This window comes from Sphaerodactylus townsendi, linkage group LG06 (genome assembly GCF_021028975.2).
Source record: "Sphaerodactylus townsendi isolate TG3544 linkage group LG06, MPM_Stown_v2.3, whole genome shotgun sequence".
In the NCBI taxonomy this organism is placed as follows: Eukaryota; Metazoa; Chordata; class Lepidosauria; order Squamata; family Sphaerodactylidae; genus Sphaerodactylus; species Sphaerodactylus townsendi.
This window is the reverse complement of record NC_059430.1, coordinates 46,773,987-46,794,588: the sequence shown is the minus strand read 5'-3', so window position 1 is coordinate 46,794,588 and position 20,602 is coordinate 46,773,987. Positions and strand designations below refer to the sequence as shown.

Sequence of the window (20,602 nt, the reverse complement as noted above, 5' to 3'; positions counted from 1 at the left end):
ACCCCTTCTCTTAATTTTCTCTATTTCCAACCTGGTACCCCAGTTCTCTTTCTCTGTCTTTCTGCCCTTCTACTCCAGCACTCTGCTGGGATTTGGAAAGTGCCAGTCACACAATCCAGTAATGAAGGAATTAATTGTTGCATGCTAATTAGTTAGTGAGGTCAGAAGTCAGTGACCAGGTAATTGATACCTGTTGGTTGAGCAGACCTGGGGTGGGCTACATGCAAGTCTGCATGTAGGCTTTAGATATATGTTCTTTGTTGCACTCTGCACGTGGTCAGTCGCTAAGTCTTAGCCATGTGATAGTCTAAGCAGTAAGCTGGCTGTTGAAGCTAGCTAGTTAGAAAGATGTTTCTTGTTTTCTTCCAAGTTACCCTTTCCTGTTAGTAAGTAAACTTTATTTCAGTAAAGCAACTGTGTCTGTCTCCTTATTGCACCAACTCTGCTTTATAAGTATTTTCCCACACAACACTCTTTCTGTCCCAACTCTCTATGTCTGCCCACCTATTCCAGCTGTCTCCTTCTCTCTTCCTATCCCAACTCTCTATTATCTATGTTTTTGCCACCCAACCCCAGCTTTTGTTCTCTCTTTCTGGTCACCTACCTCTGGTCACCTACCGCTTTCTCTTTCTGCCTTTCCCCAGTACTTTATTTTCTTTCTGCCCCTACTCCAACTCAGAACTCACTTTTTTTTCAGTTTTTCAGTTCTGTCGAGCTCGAAGACTTTTCTTCCTTAACGATGCTTATCTGTTCTACCAGATTAGGCTACTGCAACAAGCTCTGTGTGGTGCTGCTTTTGATGATCTCGGAAGCTTCATTCTGTACAAAATTCAGTGGAAAGTTTCCTGACTGGGATTAACTGCTTGAAATGTACATTGACTCTGGTTCTGCATCAATTACCTATTTGCTTCTGGGCCTAATTCAAAGTGCTGGTTATTTCCTTCATGACCAGTCCTAGAACCTTTGTACTTAGCAAACTGCATCTCCCTCTGTATTCCCATGCACCATCTGTGTTCTTCAGACAGCCTTGTCCTTGTGGTGCCCAATGGCTTTTTCTATGGTAGGAGCAGTCCCTCAAATGGTTTAGCGGAATGATTTTGGAAGGGAATGTTTATATTCCATATTCAGAAAAATGTGTAACAGTTGTATTTTAAAGGGTATTTGATGGAAAATAACTTCAACTCAGAACTGAAAAAAGTGCTGCTGTCAACAATTCCAGCCTGCTTATCCATTGACAAGGATGGGCCCAAGAGCACCCTCAAGCTCTTAATGGACAGCCCCATCCAAAACTGGAGGTAGTGGGACACAGCACCAGTGCAGCACCACTCTGCCACCTCCAATAGGGCTTTCTGACAGCACAAACAGCTCAGAAAAGCTTTCGGGTTTAAAGGACATATGCCACCAAAACGGTGGCGTAAGTCCAAGGGCCAGTGCACCATGCAGCAAGTACTAAACTCTGGGATGGAGCTGACCAATGTCGGCTTCACTCCTGAGAATGCCCCGGCCTGCTCCCCCCCCCCCATGCTTGTGTCCAAGCAGGATGCCAGTGCATCCCTGCCGCCGAGCAGTCCAGGCAAGGTACCAAGAACTTGGCTTGGGGAAAGAGAGAACATAATGATTGATGTGCATACTTTGTGCATCATAGCCAATTAATCAATAGTTGTTTATGTATGGCAAGAGAAACAGAGAGACATTTTGAAGATCTGGACACAATTTATGGACTAGATGAAAGATATTGGAGTCAAAGAAGAAATATGGGAGAAGAGAATACAAAGAATGAACTTATTGCTGCTTACTTAAATAAATGAGAAAGAAAATAGAGGGGGGAGAGAAAAAAGGGGGGAAAGTATGGTTTGGAATATGTCAATATGAATGCATATATTGTATAAATGTACTAAAATTTCAAACTATACACTAAAAAATTATAAAAAAATAAAGAGTTGTTTATGAAACTGTTGAAAAAATATTTTTCCCTAGGGCCTCCAGCCAGACAGAGAAATGGTAACAGATGCAACTATGTTTTTATGGCAAAAATGCAAGAAAGGAATCCAGAAGATCCTAGTGAGTGGAAGCAACTACTTAAAGACTGCTCGTAAATACCAAACCTCCAAGGTAATCTTTTATTATAAATTTATGTTGAGGAGAGTAAAACTTCCTTTTATTTGCCTGTTCATCTATAATTGCTTGTTATGTTTTCAAATGGTCATTAATATTCTTCCTATTCCATGGCAGTAGTGACAGTCTTGGCAAGCAAATGTTATACGTGCATGTATGGCTGTAACTTTTTAAAGGGTTGATATTGAGTAGTCGGTTGAAACTTGGCAACTTTGTAAATATGAATTTGTTTGCAGTGCAAGTATAATTGTGACCTTGGTGAAATGAATATTCTGTGGAGGCTTGGATGGGCAGGGTAATGATGATGGGCTCCTGAGTGGGATTGAGGTTATGGTTTCCTCATCCCCTTTGACTGGTGTGGTAGTGCTGTATGAGTAATTTGGGGCTCCTGGATACTGAAGACTATAATGTTGATGGGAATTTGAGATTCCTAAATAGGGCATTTTCAACATTTATAAGAATCTCATTATCTTCTTTACCTAATAAGGAAGTTTTGAAATATACATGATCCAATGTGGATTGGCAATCTGTGGTGAGCTAAGCGAGTTATACCATAAAATTTGATTTTAGATTGGCAAAATATCTTGGTAAGGAGTTCCTTTCTCTCAGGGTATTATGCAGACAAAAAGTCCCCTCATCACCCTTATAGGCTTGAGCATATTAAACAAAATTAGTAAAATTTGGGTTGTGTTTTTCTCGCTTAAAATTATAAAAGAACCCCCAAAACCTGGATATCTGATTCGCCAAACCCCAAGATATTTGGGTTTCCTTAAAAAAACCTGCAAAAATTCAGGTCCGTTAGAGCCCATGGGGATTTTTTTTAGTTTTTGTGGTTTTCTTCCTGAAGAGGGTGCATTTTTCAAGGCAGAGACACCAAACTTGCAGGGTTACTTTGGGAGAATCACCTGCTGACACCACCCAAGTTTGTTGAAGTTTGGTCAGGGGTCCAATTTTATGGGCCCTGAAGGGTGCAGTGGTTAACAAATCAGATGTAAAGCCTCATTTTAAAATCCTGGTTTAATGCCAACATTTGCTACCTTGGACCTTTTACATTTGGACTTTAAAATTAACCAGGTTTGTCCAGATTGTGGCTTATAAGACACATTTTATCATCATGTTAGGATCTACCTATTGACTCATGCAGTGAAGTGTGGAAACTTTTCTTACTATTTTTTTGGTTACTTAGCAAGCAAATTGCTCAAAATCTATGCACATATATGTATATTTTGTGATAAACCATATTTTAAAATGATTTTGTTTTCCCTTTAGTGGGTTCATATACTTTATATTCTTAATGAAGTAATTCACACAATTAATTTTGGAGATGCTAATGCTGTGGTGATGGCTGAAGTTGCCTTACGTCTCACTGAAGTGTTGGAGAATACAGCAGGCTATGCACTCAAACCTGAAACAGGTATACTGTTTAAGAGAGTTGCTTATAGTTGATACTGAGTTATATTTTTGACAGCTTCTAGGAACAGAAGAAGAAAATGTTTATCAAAATCTGTTTCATATTCTCTAAAATTAAAATTGTAGAGAGCAGACAATAAGCCAGTATGGCGATATGCATTTTGTTGTTTCTTTATCTGTTTTCATGGAAAGCTGTGGATCTTTGAAATATCATATTTTATAATAGTCCAGTTAACTGTCCAACAGAAATAGTTAGGATGTCGTTTTCTTTATGAATTTATTATGATAATTAATTTTACTCCCAGTAATTTCCCTAATTTTTTTTACATTCTCCTCATTTTGTAAATATCTTCTTTCATGGAATAAGTTCCTCAGAGATTTTAAACTCATTCTGCCAGCATCTTGCCTTCCCAGCATATATGTAATGTTGACTTGTGGAAATCCCAACCACCTTCTTCTTCAAAACTGATCACTGACAGTAGGCTATTTTATTCTTTCTCCTCTTTAATCTCTACCAAAGTCTTTAATACTTCCTCAGTTCTTGGCTATCATGAGTCTTGCCTCAAGTATTTCTATTTTTTTTCCTGTTGGCATATGGGAGTTCTAAATTTTGGAATAATTTGGTTTAAACTTTTTCTTTACATTTGGTATAAATTTGAGAAAATGTCTCTACTTCAAAGCACAAATAAGGAGTCTCCACTAGTGAGGAGGATTAGCTTTTTTTTCTTTTTTGGCATTGTCCTTATCAATTAACTACATTTGTAATGTTAATCAATTAACTTTATTTTTATCACAAAAAGTACTAAATTACATAGATCTACACTTATTTTTATTATTATTTTAAAGCATAGTGTAACGAATCTCCCTCCACTGGAATCAGGCCCAGCTGTGGGGTGCTGCCAAAGAGAGGGCTGAGGGGGGAAAAATTCTTTTTGGAGTTTCTGCCAGTTCTTAATTATTAATGGCAAACAAGAGGCTTTTCTTCTAGAAAACAATGAAACAAGAATTTATTAACAGAAAGGAGTTAAAATAGTTCTTTTTTTAGGTTACAGTAAAACATAAGCTATACACATTAAGTTGTTCTTAGGACCATCCATACTCTCTTTAGAGACTTTTGGCTTGTCGTTTCCCCTTAGGAAATTAAGCTTCCCACAGGTTACACAGACAATGCCATACAGTCTCCCCTCTGGAGAGCCTGTCACATACACTGGGTAGTACAGGGAAAGCCTCAGAATTTTCTGCCAAAACTAACAAAAATCCCCTCCTTCCTCTACATTTACCACACCCTCAGGAGCTTCACTGCGTCCATATCTGAGTGGGTCTCTCTCCCTCTAGAGATGCGTAAACTAGCCCCCTTTGAGTGTTTCGCTAGTGTGACTGTGGTCTGGGTCGCATGCATTTTGGTCATGTGGGGGGGCAGATGCAGCCCGGCTTCTGACCTCCCCAGAGCCACACCCCAGAGCTGGGAGGGTGTGGCAGGCTCAGGGGCATAGCCTCACTCCTTGCCCCACCCCAGGCCTCTGTGCTTTTAAAAGCACGTCCTGGATGCCGGCTCCTGCTCTCCCCAGGCTCTGGGGAGGGCAGAAGCAGGCTGCAGGGAGTCCAGGGGTGAGGCTTGGGGGGTTTGGCTCAGGGGGCAGGGCCACACCTCGAGCCCTGCCCCCAGTCATGGGAGGACTCCCAGAGGAGGAGTTGTCTCCGGGTACCATTCCCCTCCCTATACACCTCTGCTGTCATCTGGTAAATTTTTAAGACCCAGAGCTCAGAAAACTACATCTATTTCTAGCCTTCTTGGTCTCTTCTTTACCTCTGCCTTTCTGCCTCACGAACACACACACCCTGGCCTTTTATGGGCAGCTGCAGCAACAGCCAGCCAAACAGGTGGAATCCTCTGAAGTTTCTAAAGCTTTCTGAAGTCTAAGTCCCTTAATCCGTTACATATAGCTATCCTTAATACTAAATAAATTACTACTGATCTCTGTCGTTACTATAAAATTGCAATGGAGATAATCCAATATCTACCTGCAGACAATTCTTCCCTTCTCAAATTAACAGTACCCTTGAGATAAGACAAAACTTGCCAAGAGGGAGAAAAGAAAAAAAGCCATCCCTCAAGGCATCAAATCTGTATACCCATTCATGGAGTTTCGAGCTAACCTAGGAAACCTCCTGGCAAATCAAAGTATAAGAATACCATTATATTCAGTGACCCAGGTGGCATTGTTCTGAATAAGGGTGAAACATTGCCTTGAGAGATGGGAAGCTGGAGATTTTGTCTATTTATGCCAAAAATTAATTAAAGTAACATGTACCTGAACTCTTATTAAAGGAAGGACTAGTTCTGCCTGCATCAAGGCAGCTGGAGTGCCTTTAGGCAGAACTAGGATTAAAAACAGATTTTTTTTAAATTCCAGGTTGTTGATTAATATAGCCAAAAATTTTACCTCCCCTAGAAACTGGGCAAGGGCAATGGCAATCCTAAGGCCATCCTTAGTTACTGTTTCAGGGTAGAATCAATCAAAAACCCTCCTTTGATATAATAGAATTTTAGAATGGCCTAGTGTCCAAAGAACTGTGGGTTCCCTTAATTAATTGTATTTTTCTTCTGTAGCAAGTGAAAAAAGGGACTCTATAGCATTATCAGAATTCTGTATTGGAGATATGCCTTCATTGTTGCAGGTATGGTTTTCTTTTCTGTTTGGCACTTGAGTAATAATCAGTATAGTTTAAATTATATCTATTAAATACACTTAGAGAGCTGAGATAGTAGCATAAGCTGCCACTATTTTAGTTGTTGCAGTATAGAAAAAAGATGTTCCAGAGACAGAAAAATATACTATTCCTTAACTCTACAGCATTGAAATCTCTATTTATTGGGTATATAAACTCTCTATATAAACTCTCTATATAGTGCCTTTACTATGTATTTAGGTCCACATTTAACCCAAGTGTTGTGAATCAAGTTAAATAAGGATGAGAGCAAGGTATGAATTATTTCTGTGATTGTTGGGTCAGGAATAGTGGCATTGTTCATGTAAATTTTAAATACCTGTCATGAGTATGTTCCACTATTTAACATGTCAGTATGTTCATGATAGATTTGGAAGTAAACTGTGATTACAACTGCACTATGAACTGTTGGCTGTTTTTGCATAGCCAAAATATCCCGGGATGAGCAAGAAAAATATCCCTGTGCAGCCGAGAATTCTGCACAGTTCCTCGTCTTAACATGGGCCTGCTCCCGTGCTGCCTCGCAATATTTACCTTAGCCCAGGATTTTAAAAAGTCACAGTGTGACCCTGCTTGTTCCTGTACCATGCAAAAACCAATCGGGAGCAGGATTGATTTATTTTTCCTGCCCAGCCACCTGATCTCCCCACCTGATGTTCATTGAAGCTGCCACTCAAAAACAACAGCCAATCAGAATGCGAGACACCTGGCAAGCTCACAGGTGCTTGCAGCTGCCACTCAAAAGCAACAGCCAATCAGAACAATTACTTGGTATATTTTTCTCAGTACAAGCTTTATTTTAAATCAGTTATCAGATTTATTCACTATTTTTGTCCTTCTGACAGCAAAATCTTATTTTAAACCATTAAAAACACAGATCAATTTCTTCCATTCCCACAGCACAAACATAAAAACACCAGTCGGGAGCAGACCAAGTTTATTTTTCCCGGCCATCTGCCTGATCTCCCTGCTTGTCATCCATTCAAGCTGCCACTCAAAAACAAAAGCCAATCAGAACACGGGACACCAGGCAAGCGCACAGATGCTTGCATCTGCCATTCAAAAGCAACATCCAATCAGAATGCGGGACTCTGGGCTTGCTCAGACATGCTTCCAAAGTGAATTCAGAAGTTCGCCTTGTTTGGAAGAAACTGGAGTATTTCTAACTCTGCTCCTGGGCAGAACTGGGGAGCCATGCATAGACAGAAACTGGGGTAAAAAAGCCCCAGTATATATGATCCTGATTCAACCCTGGTGTAATTGTGCCATGCAAAAATAGCCATTAAGAGCTGCTATGAATCAGGAATTGTAGACTGATGCTGGACTGCAGATTATCTCTGGTTCTGCTTAGCTGATTTTCTTGAGCCTCTTTATTAGCTCTTCATGCTGTCACCTGCCTCTGAGATATTTTGTCTGTCTGTCTGTCTGTCTGTCTGTCTGTCTGTCTGTCTGTCTGTCTGTCTGTCTGTCTGTCTGTCTGTCTGTCTGTCTGTCTGTCTGTCTGTCTGTCTGTCTGTCTGTCTGTCTGTCTGTCTGTCTGTCTGTCTGTCTGTCTGTCTATCTATCTATCAATTAGACTCAGCAGCCACCTTCGTCCACAAGTGGGCTCAGGGCAGTTTAGAACAATAGATACATTCAAAACAGTCAGAGCAGAAATACATTGGTAATAAAAATATAAATCAACAATAGCAAAGCACAAAACAATCAGATCCCAAAGGGACATGAAAAGGCTAGTTGGAAGTTGAGTTACTCATAATGTAGCCCTGCCCCCAGTGGCATAATATCCATTGGGCAATGTGGGCAGCTGCCCAGGGCTCAGGAATTTTGTAGGGCATGCTCCTGCGTTTTTATTTTTTGGTGTTTTTCACATTTTGATCTGCAGGGGTGCATTTTTAGAGATATCGGCACCAAAATTTCAGGGTATCATAAGGAGACTGTCCTGATGACACCCCAACCAAATGGGTTGCCCCTATCCCCCATTGTTTCCAATGGGAGCTAAGGAGATGGGGCTGCACTTTTGAGGGTTCATAACTTTGTCCCCCCTGAACCAAGCTTCAACACGCTTGGGGGGTGTCATCAGGACAGTTTCCTGATGATATCCTGAAATGTTGGTGTCACTTAACAATTGTACCCCTGACAGGCACCCCCAGAAATTTGCCCAAGAATCTTACTTCTGCATTGATTTTTTTCCATTGATGTCAATGGGGAATTTCTGGTGCAGCCTGTGGGGTGCACATTTCTGAAGGCACAGTCACAGAACTTTCAGAGTATCTTCAGGATACTGTCCTGATGACACCTCCCAAGTTTGGTGAAGTTTGGTTCAGGGGGCTAAAGTTATGACCCTCAAAGGGACAGCCTCTATCTTCTATTAGCTCCCATTGGAAACCCCCTTTTGGGGGTCCATTAACTTTGGCCTCCCTGAACCAAACTTCACCAAACTTGGGGGGTGTCATCAGGATGTTTTCCTGAAGATACCCTGAAATTTTGGTGTCACTAGCTTTAAAAATGCTGTTTTTTGTGGAACCCAGCAGGCTTTATGTGCTGGAGCAATGATACCCTGAAATTTTGGTGCCAATATCTCTAAAAATACACCCCCTACAGGCCAAAATGTGAAAAAACACCAAAAAATAAAAAGGTATCTGAGAATCTTGGATGTAAACCGCATGTTTGGATCGCGCAGAGTTCGGAGGGGGCGGGCTTGGGCCCTTGGCCCTCCAAGCGCCTCTGAACCGGCTCAGCTCGGCCTGATCCACGGATCGAGCCGAGCCAAACTGCCAAGCCTTGCTGCCTGTACTCCGCTTCTTGTCAGCCCTGCTGTGTCCTCAGATGGATCTTTGTGGGGTGGCAAGACTAGCAGTCAGGGATGCACACGCACCTGGCCGACCCACCGACCGCGCCCCTCTCCCCTGGATGCCGCCACTGCCTGCCACTGCTCCCCGCCCCCTGCATCTCATGCCCTTTCGCCGGTAAGGGGTGCGCCTAAGTTCAGCCAGCAGGGAGGGGGAAGCCACAAGCCACCAGGGGAGGACGGGGGAGCTCCGCCTCCTTCTGTCACCCATGGGGGGGCATCAAACTAAGGTTTTGCCCAGGGATCCAGTTTTCCTCATTACGCCCCTGCCTGCCCCAGTGAGATCTGGGATGAGGTTTCAGGATCCCCCAACAACAGCAAAATGTAAGCTTTACAGCCTAGACATATTTAATTATTTCATTTTGCCCATTTCCATTTTAGTGGAGTCTGATTCAAAATTAATTTTGTATGTATTTTAGTTGTAATTGCTGGTCCTAATGTATGGATTCATTTCAGAGATGCCCTTCAGAACAGTTGCATTTAACTTACGAGTGTCTGGACAGAGCAATTAGTGCAATGATACACGCTCGCTCAGTTTTGCCTGCTAGGACATCAGTGTTGGATAACTGGTGCAAGAAGGTAAGGATTATAAAATAATTCTCCAGACATAGGGGTGGATCCAGTGCATTTGCTATTCACAGGAGTCCTTCTTGACCCAGTAAAGTTGAATCTCATGGCTGTGAACCCCAGATCAGTAGCCATGTAGGTGGAAGGATTTTGCTGTCAAAGGGAAAGGGGGTGGACTTACACGTCCTATTTTTTCCATTAGTGGGACTTTAAAGAATAATAAGCTGCCATTCTTTTTAATAAACTACCTTCATTTTCCTTGGCTTAATTATGTAACTTGGGTGAAGCATGTGAGCCCGCACCTGGAAGATGTGATATTGTCCAAGACACAAGTTCACCATTTCATTTGTTTGTAAGATGATAGCTACAAGAGATAATTTATTGATATGAATGGTTACTGGAGTATTAGGACAGTAATAAAATCTATAAAACTTTAGCTCTTTTGTAGAAAGTGTTTTGTGATGGGTTACACACTTTTAAGGGCTAAAGTAGTTGTGATGGCATCTACTAGTCTGGCCTGTGGATGGTGCCACAAATTTAAAGTGATTTTAAAATGCTGTGAGATCTCTTTGTGGGGGTGAGTTATGGCTGTTGTGTGCTGGGGAAATAGTGTGCTGGGGAAACAAGAGTGCCTCAGCCTGCTAAACTGCCTGCTTGATCAAGATCAGACTTCGATGGCATTTCTAAATCACTTTAAATGCTGGTGGAGGCCACACACTGGGCTAGTGGACACCAGAAGAAGTAAATCACATAGAGTCAAGATGCTTATCTTCTCCTGGTGCCCAACAAATAGGAATGGGGAAACCTAGGCAGAAGGTTATCTATTGGGAAACATTCCTTTCATGAATGTACAATGCTCTGTAGTGGTCCCCACCTTATGGAATGGCCTACCTGATAGGCTCCCACTCTCATGACTTTCTGAAAACTGTGCAAAGCTGAGGTGCGTACCAGGGATTTTCTACTTACGTAATAGGTTGTAATGTAATATTGACGTGTATACTAAGCCCTGACCCTGGACGGCCCGGGCTAGCCTGATCATTTTACTGGAAACTAAGCAGGATCTGTCCTAGTTAGTATTTGGATGGAAGGTCCCCAATAAAGTACAGGATCTCTATACAGAGGCAGGCAGTAGCAAACTACCTTTGAACATATCTTACTTTGAAAACCCTATGGGGTTGCTATAAGTTGGTTGTGATTTAATTTAAAAACTTTGATGTCAATAGAGCTGTACAGGCAACAAACTTGATGACACATTCCACCACCACCCAAGGCATAGCTGGGCCAGAGTGTGCCTGGTGTGCACTCTGTGTTTTCTCCCCCCCCCCCCCCCCCGCGGCGCTTTACCCCCTCACATCCCCACACTTACCTTACTTCAGCCTGGAGAAGCAGCCTGTTCCCTTCAGGCTGAAAACAACCTGGTGGGAACTACACTTCCCATGAGCTTGGGGCTCAAAAGGTCTCCTGGGAAATGTAGTTCCCACCAGCCGTTTTCAGCCTGAAGGGAACAGGCTGCTTCTCCAGTCTGCACTGTTTTAATAAGGTAAGTGTGAGGTTTTGAAAGCTGGAAAAAGGAAGGAATGTCTTCATAAATAATTGCAAATTTCTAGTATGCTCAAAACACGTAAAACAATATCCTCCATTAATTTTATTTTAAGTGTCTTGTTATTACAAGAATAAATGCTGAGTATATATTGTTGTCTTGACATATTTGTGGTGTAATAATTACTTTCCAATGAGGTCCGTAAAACAATTTTGTAATATACATTTCTCAAGAGGCTATACAATATGAATATTTAAGTTTTATTTAATTCCTTTGTATCAGCTGACATTCAATGAGCTAAATTTAAATGGGTCTCCAGAAAATGAAACTGCTCAGAAATCAATGATAGGAAACAATTTTATTATGGATTTACATCTTGAACTTATTCTGGCTCAGCATCGAGTATCTATTAAACTACTTAACTTGGCACAAGGTAAGAACAAGATAAATAGCCATAGATTGATGTAAGTTACTTTCATTTTGAAAGAAAATTTCATCAAAAAGTACCTTTCTATCTCTGTGATTATATGTCACAAAACTTTGTCCATTATTGTTCCTATACTGGGATTAATCCAGATGACTTTAACCAAATGAGTGTGTATTGGGTGTTTTTGAGCACAAAGACTGGATATAAATTATAAATGTACATGTTCCCCGGAATTGTATTACTAAGAGAATAAGATTATTCCTTCCAAATAGAGTGTCAATTGCTCTTATACTTTGTGTAATGCTTCTCCATGAGTGTTAGGTACCTACTGAATAGTCCATTTGAATCAGAAATGATGAATGACACAGCATTTTATGAGCTTTTCAAATTTCCTAATTTTCAAAAAATTTTCAAAAAATTGATCACCTGGCTCACCTGCAAGCTTTGGTGTTCTGATATCACCTCATAGGCTGTAGCCTGATCCAATAGCAGGAGAAGAAACTGAATGGTTCTGTTGTAGAATTAGCACTAGAGCAATCCTTTGAAAGGGCTAGAGGGACACAAGACAGCAAAAATAATTGCACCATTTCCACGTGTTTTTCCAGTAAAGAAGTTTTTCTCTGCATTTTGCACTCTTTATTTGAGGGTGGGCTTGAATGATAATAGACAGAAGTGAGCAGAGGCGTAGCTCCAAGGGGATGTGTGTGTGTGCAACACACCGGGTGTGTGCCCTGTGGGGGCATGGCAAGGGCCTTCCGGGGGGATGGCAGGGATTCCTGGGTGGGATGGGGGTGTTCTGGGGCGGGATGGGGGCGGAGGATGCACCGGTGCACCGGGCGCTTTCCCCCCTTGCTACGCCTCTGCAAGTGAGTCAGTCACACTCAAAATACAAGGTGAGAGCACATAGTACTAGCTCAGGAAGTAAAGATTGTGAGTAGCAACATTTCCCCTGAACTCAGTTTAAAGCTAGGTATGAAGTTCCCATCCACTATTATTTTTTTTTTAATTGTAAGCAGCATAACAACTGCACTGCATTTCTTAGTCCAATATAAGAAGCTGGAACATAATATTATTGGTATTGTATTGGGGCTAAGACACGTTCATGATCAATGAGAACCCCCCCCCCCCCCGAAAAGTTTGTTTTAGTAAAAGGAAGTAAAACCAATTTAGCCTAAAGATAGATACAAGAATTAACTATAGGTAAGTTTCCAGGAAGATATAATTGTTAAGGGTATATTGGTATTTGGTAAATTGATTGTGTGGAAAGTATGCCTGATTTTTAATTACATTTGTTATTAGTAAATGAAAACTAACACACATAATCAGTGATTATATTCTGTTGGATTAACAAAGCTTTGTAAGAGCTACAGCCCCATCCAAAGGGTAGGGGACAAAGGGCTCTAGGGAGCAGCATGGCCTTGCACCAGCATGTTTGCCCTCCCCATGGCACTTACACTAGTGGAGGGGGCAGACACACTGTTGGCCACCCATCCCATAGTCCCATAGCCCCACTGCTGCAGAACCTGGAAGTCTGGGCTGTGACAGAGCTTCGCTGGTGTCCTGTTTGGACAACAGTGCATGTGTTGTGTGTGCGCATGGGGGTGGGGGTGGGGGAGGCAGGGTGTTCCTGGGGGTGGAGCCAACATTAGTCAGCTTCTTGCCAAGGTTGAGGGCTGGGAGTGCAGCACCCTGGCCCTTGGACTTAACACCACCCTTTTGGTGGCATAAGTTCTCTAAACCCTATGGGACTTTTCAGCAGCAGGTGTATGTGTGTGTTTTAGGCCTTTTCCAAGCTTCCTGTGTCTCCAGAAATTCCTTTTAGAGATGGTGGGGTGGTGCTGCATTGGTGCTGGGTTCTGCTGCCTCTGGGTTTGGATGGGGCTGCCTGTGTGGGATAGCAGTTACAGTATCAGACAAGGAACTGGGCGACTGTTTGGATAAGTGTTCTTGGGGGGGTGGGGGATCCTTCATCAAGGATCCCACATGGTAAAACCTGGCTGTATTATCCACACTTGACAAGCTGCTGTGAGAACTCTGATTGTAACCATAATGGTTATTTCTATTGTAAAAGGTATGAAGTTATTGAGAATGGCATATAGACAAATGAAACGTTACGTACTCCAGTACATGCTTCAATTTTAGGCATTCCAAAGATTCAAATGAAATGAGAGTAGTACTAATGTCGCTGTAGGATCATAGATGCAAGACTTGCATCATAAATCAATAGCATGTGTGATACAAACTAATACTCCCTCTCTTGTAGATGCTCAGTATGATAAAGGCATTCAATTAAATTATCCTGTGAAAGATGTGAAACAATTCAAATGTTTGGCAGGTAATGTACATTAATGTGTACTTGTAAACTAGTTTATGGAGTGATCATATTTGCACAAAGAAAATTTATGACATTGCTTTAAAAATTTTTGCAGAACAAGATGTGATGAACAAAATAAAAAAGAATAAATTGTCCAAAGCACTCTTCCTGATGCAGAAGGCTATGCTGTTGCTTCCAGCACAATTAGCCAAATCTTCTCCAAACCAGCTCCTTGAGGTAATATAAACTATAGTGGAAGTTAATGGATGTCCTCATAATAGTATATTTTAAACAATTAATTATCATACATAATTGTTTATTTAAAGAGCACTCTATAAAATCAAATCTCTGAGGATACTGCTGGCATTATAATTTTTTTTAATGTGGGAAAATGTATTAGCAAGTGTTTTTTCCAAACCATAAAGGCTCACGGGGTGATTTCATTTCTTTCAAGCTGTAACAGTTACTCAAATACTGAGCATCCAAAGGTTTACTTACAGCCCCATCCATAGCTCTGGGTTGCCAGCTTTGGCTGTTCTGTCCCACTACCCTCAAAGGGACTTCCTGGTGGCGCGGGGAGGCTGCACAAACTTGACATTCTCCCCGCTGGTGAAAAGAGTAGCATAATTCCCAATCCCAGCGTGCAAATTGGAGTGTGGTGACTAGTTAGGAGAAAAAAAAGAGTATGTTGGTTCCTTGCATTTAAAACATCATATCTAAAACTGTTGGTCCTGACGTCTTATAGTAGTCTGTTCATTAGATTTTTTTGTTTCTGTTCATCTGCATGGACTTAATGTGCAGTCCCACATTTATTTATTTGTTTGTTTGTTTGTTTAGTTTTGTATACCACCCTCCCCTTAAGGGTGCAGGGGGGTGAACAACAAGGGTGCAGGGGGGTGAACATACATAAAAACATAATTTAAAACATCGATATTCAGCATAACAAGAACCCATAAAAATGCAGATGGCATCTGACTGCTCTCCCCACCCCCACCCTCCGTGCCCATGGGAGGCCAGATGGAAAGGTAGATGTATTTAACCAGGCTGGCCAAATGCCTGGCGGAACAGGCTTGACTTACAGGCCCTGCGAAAACTCTGCAAGTTCTGCAGGGCCCTGATCGCCTTAGGAAGCCTGTTCGACCAAGTAAGCGCCAGGGCTGAAAAAGCCCTGGCCCTCGTAGAGGCCAGCCTGATCTTTTTTGGGCCAGGGATCATGAGTAGGTCTTCCTCTGAGGAGCAGAGGGGCCTGACAGGGCAATATGGGGAGAGGTGGTCCCTCAGGTATGCAGGTCTGAGGCCGTGAACGGCTTTAAAGGTCAAAACCAGCACTTTAAACACAATCCAGAACTCGATCGGCAGCCAGTGCAGATAGTGTAGAATAGGTGTAATCGGCTCCCTGCTAGAATTACCTGTAAGCAGCCTGGCTGCTGCATTCTGGATGAGTTTTAATTTCCGGATCATGGCTGAAGGCAAGCCCGCGTAGAGCAAGTTACAGTAGTCTAACCTGGAGGTGACAGTGACTAGATCAGAATGGGAGAGGTACGGGGCCAGTTGCTGTGCCCGCTGCAGGTGGTAAAAAGCTGTCCGAGTGACCTGGGCCTCCAGCGATAAAGCCAGATCCAGGAATCACCCCGTTACCTAGCTTAACAGTTATGAATATATTTTTAAAGTAGCAATGGGGAAAATAACTCAGCTTGGCAGTGCGAGAGGCAGGCTAGGTGGGATCTTTTAGACAGCTATACCAGAACTGGCTTTTGAAACGTTCTACAGAGAATGTAAAAGAGACCAAATTGAAGTTTAAATATTTTTATATAAATTTTGGTTGCAATCACACAGTAAGATATGGAGAAACATACACACAGTTTATTGTCGAAGGCTTTCACGGCCGGAATCACTTGGGTGCTGTGTGGTTTCCGGGCTGTATGGCCGTGTTGCTGCTAGAACATACATAATGCTGCTAGAACACGGCCATACAGCCCGGAAACCACACAGCATACACACAGTTCCTAAGTGATATAAAAAGGGAGGAGAGGGATAGGTCTGGATGATAGAATTGGAAGCAGGGGACTTATACGTTACCTAAATTCAGCTGAAGAAGTTCTTGGAGAAGGCAAGGATTCCTATGCCAGCATAGGGATCCAATGCGAAGGACGATATCGTGTCTCAAACCAACTAGACCAGCGGTAGGGAACCTGCGGCTCTCCAGATGTTCAGGAACTACAATTCCCATCAGCCCCTACCAGCATGGCCAATTGGCCATGCTGACAGAGGCTGATGGGAATTGTAGTTCCTGAACATCTGGAGAGCCGCAGGTTCCCTACCCCTGAACTAGACCAAGAGAGGTTTAGCCAGTAAAGAGCACTGAGGCTAGGGTGCACAGTACTTTTATACCCCTTAGCACAGGTAGGGGCGGGAACTTGTAAGTTTCATTTTCATTTTCCTGCATCTGTTGGGATTTCCCCTGCTGGGATTGCTGGCTTGAGCTAATTAATAGCTCTATCTATTGTTTCTAAGTGTTGAGATAATGGAGTCAATTGTTCCTTGATTACACCGGGAAAGCCTTGATTGGCTTTTGAAAAGAGAGACTTCTGAAAGACTCTGCCCATGTATTCAATTTGGCTGAGGCTTTGATTGGATCAGGAAGGGATTGGTTGTTAGGGAGATCGTATCTAGAGGTAGAGGAAATGCAGGGAAGGAGCAATTGTTGAGGAAATGGTTTCTCAAAAGCAGATTAAACATAACGTCTAGTATCAGGGAGCACTCTGGGATCCATTGTGTCAGAACAGCTTAGTGGGGTGTGGTAATCAAGATGCATGTCCATGGTTCATGAGGCTTTCAGCTTCTATTGACTGGAGTAACTCATTCACTGATCTAAACTTGCAAATAGACCTATTGCCTTAGGCCTACTTTTAGGTATGGGACACTCTGCTACTCACACACCCAAATATGAGAAGTTGGTTTCTGCCAATACAGTTTTACAGGAATAATAATATGAAATCCATATTTCAGCAATGTGGGGTATGAGGGGTAGGCTAACACCCCTAGGCTTTTGGCAGATGAGGCAAGGTATAAAGCCTCACCATGCAGCATAGGCAGGCCAAAGGACGCCGGACTCTCTCCCTGACCCAGCCACAGGACCTCCGTCTTTGTAGGACTTAACTTCAGCCGACTCACACTCAACCAACCAGCAACAGCGTCTAAACAACGCTGGAGAGCATCAGGGGCCGAAGACGGGTGGCCCTCCATCGTGAAAATGAGCTGCATGTCATCTGCATACTGATGGCATTGGGACTGCCACAGAGAGATTCAAAAGTTTTTTTTGAACTATCTGCAATGCTGAGTGCTCTCTCTCCCTTCCATCATGGGCAGAGCTGGCCTTTTCCGATCAAGCGATCACTTGATAGGGAGAGGGGAGAGCACTCGTGGAGAACAAACATACTTTGCTGTAATGATTTTTCTTCCTTCTCATTCCCTTTGCCACCTCCTTTTGCATCATGGGTGGCAAAGGGCTTGCGCTTTTCAAGAAATGTGATGCTGCGGGGAAAAAATAACCTGAAATGATTGGCATTCCAACTGCCTCATGTGTCTTGGAGAAGGACGCATACCTCCAAAATGTAAGGCCTGCAACAAGCTTACCCCAAAACGCTCCAGGAACTGGAGGCGAGATTAAAAGTTGCACTTCGGCAGCAATCTTTAGCTCTGGAGGTTACTGAACATGACCATCTGGTCACTGGTTCTGCCCTGACTACCTCTACCCTTGCCCTTCAATGGGACCTCACCCAGGCTTCTGCTCCAGCATCTGTTGAACCACCTTGAAAAAGGGGGATAAAAAACTGTCCAAGCCCATGGAGCACCCTGCTAAAAACGGTGAGGGCAAAGATACGCGGCTCAAGCCTTTGCTGGCAAGCCCTCAGCGGCAATCAGCTTTGCCTTCTCAAGTTAGGTGCACCACACCTTCTCACTTTCAGGGCTGGAGCCCAGTAACTGATCAGTAACTCGGCACTTATCCCCATCACCACCTTGACGCCAACAGTGTAGTCATTCCTCTCCTCAGTGACAGGATCCTTCGCCGGTGCCCATTCCACACAGGCTTCCGACCCCAACTCTGTCTTTTGGCTATCCGTCTTTAGCTCCTTCTCTGCAGGATATGACAAACTTCCTCTTACAGCTTCCTCTGGTTTGCCACCACAACTCTGTGCAGCTGATGATCTTTGGCTGCCAGACACTGTTCGAATGCGAGCTGACATCTGGTCTGACGACTTGGCTGCACACTAAGCCTATGTGCAATGAACAGGTGAGCCTGTAGGGCTGTAACTGTTCCTCGGGAAATGACAAAAATCTCTGTCTCCTGCTTTATCTCAATCGTGAGCTGCTTGTTCCTACATGTCCTCCCTCTCCACGGTGCAATGGGACCAGCAACAACTTCTCAGAGGAATCTGGCAAGGCCTCTTTCCATGGAACTGTTGGAGTCTTCCTCTCCTTTACTTTTGGAAGACGCCCATGGCTATGCTGAACAACTTCATCACATGGCTCAGACTCTGAGACTTTCTATTATGGCATCTAATCCTGATGATGATGACCTGATATTGGATATTCTTCATGTGCCTGAGTTGGGTCCATTTCCATTTCCAGTTATTTAAAGTTTTAAGAAGCTGGCCTTCCAGGATTGGTCTAGGTCTGCTTCTGCTTATATGTCCACTAAGAAGGTGGAAATTTATATAAGATAGAGCAAGAGGGTTGCAATTTCCTTTTTCATCACCCCTTCACAAATTCAATTATTACTGAGACTCTCCCTACCTGTAATTCGTTTCCCTCAGACAAAGAGGGACAAACGCTTGATATCTTTGGCCAGAAATGCAGGTTCCCTAGTGTTCAGGATCACTAGCATCCTGGCCACAATGTGCTGCTACAAGTGGTTCTGTGGGAGAAGGTTTCTTGACATATTTCTATTTTACTTGAAGACACCATATTTCTATTTTACTTGAAGGCATTAGAGTGCTATACTAGTAGGGATGCAATTGAGCAGGCAGCAGCTTACTGCGGCCAAAAACCTTGCCGACACAACCAGCAGATTCATGGCAAATTCTATAACCCTTGGAAGGCACTCCTGGTTAAAATCTTCTTCCCTTCCTCAGGATACCAAGTCTGGTATCAAGGATATGCCTTTCAATGGTTCTAATCACTCTAGTGACCAAACAGATGTGATTTTGGAGAAAATCAGAAAAAGCAAGTACACAGGCAAGTCTGTGGGAGTTACTTCTCAAAACCCATCCTATTGCTCTCCTTATTATCGTAGACATGACCAATCATATCAATGACCTACTGATATCAGGGTTCCTCCTACACTCATCAGGGTACTTTTAAGCAATCTAACAATGCTCAAAACCAAGGGAAGCATTATCCCTAACACCAGAAACCCAGGAAGAGGCCACGTTCCTCTCCTCTGAACCTTGCGAAACCTAAGCAACAAACCTGACTAGATCATGCTTTTTTTCTTGACTGGTTGTTCAAGTTTTATGATGCTTGGTCTCTCATTACAAATGGCAATTGGGTTCTCAGCATTATTAAAAATGGTTACTTTCTAAAATTCAAAATGCCTCCTTGCTGCTCTGATTCTCGTGTTGCACTTTCTGATCCCCCTCCCTTGCTCCTTCAGGAGGTCTCTACTATGTTGGCCAAGGTGCCCACACAGAACAGATTTACAGATTTTATCCAGACAAATTTAGTGAACTAAAAGGGAGGAGGACCCTGCTCTATTTTAGATCTTTGCAAACTCAGTAAGTACATAGATGTGAGAAAATTTAAAATGGTTTCCCTAGCTGACATTCTGCCTCTGCTCTCTGCAGGTGTTTGGTTCTTGACCTAGAAGATGCCTATTTTTGTGTCTCCATACACAAACATTGTAGAAAATATCTTAGGTTCACTTGTGGACAGTTTCACTTCCAATTCACAGTTGTATCCTTTGTCTTAGCAACTACCCCTCTTGTCTTTCCCAAATTCATGGCCAAGGTGTTTTCCTACCTGGCACGTCACCACTGAATGGTATTCCCATACTTGGACAACTGGTTGGTTGTAGCACAGGACAAGGCCACTCTCCAGTCCCACATTGCCTTTATCATCTCCATCATAGAACGCTTAGGCTTGCTGGTGAATTTTGACAAATCTATCCTCCACCCTATCTAGTGATTAAAATTCACTGGAGCCCTCCTTGACTCCTCTAAAGGTAGGGCCTTCCTACCCCTTGAATGGGCAAGAACTATGCAGATGTTGGTTAAGGCCTTTGCATCACATAGGCGTCAATCAGCACTGCGCATACAGAAACTTTGGGGTTCATGGTCTCCAGTACTGCAGTAGTTCTCCATACTAGACTTCACATGAAGTCTCTTCAGCTATGGTTTATCTGGGATTTCAGGCCTCTCTGCAATCCCCCAGGAAATATGTTTTCCATCCCCAGAGCTGTAATTCCTTCTTTAGCCTGGTGGTCTACATTGCACAGACATCACAACTGCTATGTTTTATGTAAACAAGCAAGGTGGGACAGACTCTGTCAGCCTATGGCAAGAAGCTGTACACATCTGGGACTGGATTATATGACATTCCATTTTCCTCAAGGCAATGCATGTAGCCAGGAAAGACAATGTGCTAGCAGAT

The 20,602-nt window shown here is 42.9% G+C and overlaps 1 protein-coding gene across 1 annotated transcript in view; it reads left to right on the top strand.

The window, feature by feature from the left end:
* CFAP54 (cilia and flagella associated protein 54) overlaps window positions 1-20,602 on the top strand; it is a 177,571-nt gene that overhangs the window by 22,217 nt on the left and 134,752 nt on the right. Inside the window, exons 14-20 of the mRNA XM_048500704.1 lie at window positions 1,978-2,112; window positions 3,385-3,529; window positions 6,137-6,204; window positions 9,560-9,682; window positions 11,493-11,643; window positions 13,901-13,972; window positions 14,067-14,188. Of these exons, the coding sequence (XP_048356661.1) occupies window positions 1,978-2,112; window positions 3,385-3,529; window positions 6,137-6,204; window positions 9,560-9,682; window positions 11,493-11,643; window positions 13,901-13,972; window positions 14,067-14,188 (816 nt within the window). The remainder of the gene's footprint in view (window positions 1-1,977; window positions 2,113-3,384; window positions 3,530-6,136; window positions 6,205-9,559; window positions 9,683-11,492; window positions 11,644-13,900; window positions 13,973-14,066; window positions 14,189-20,602) is intronic.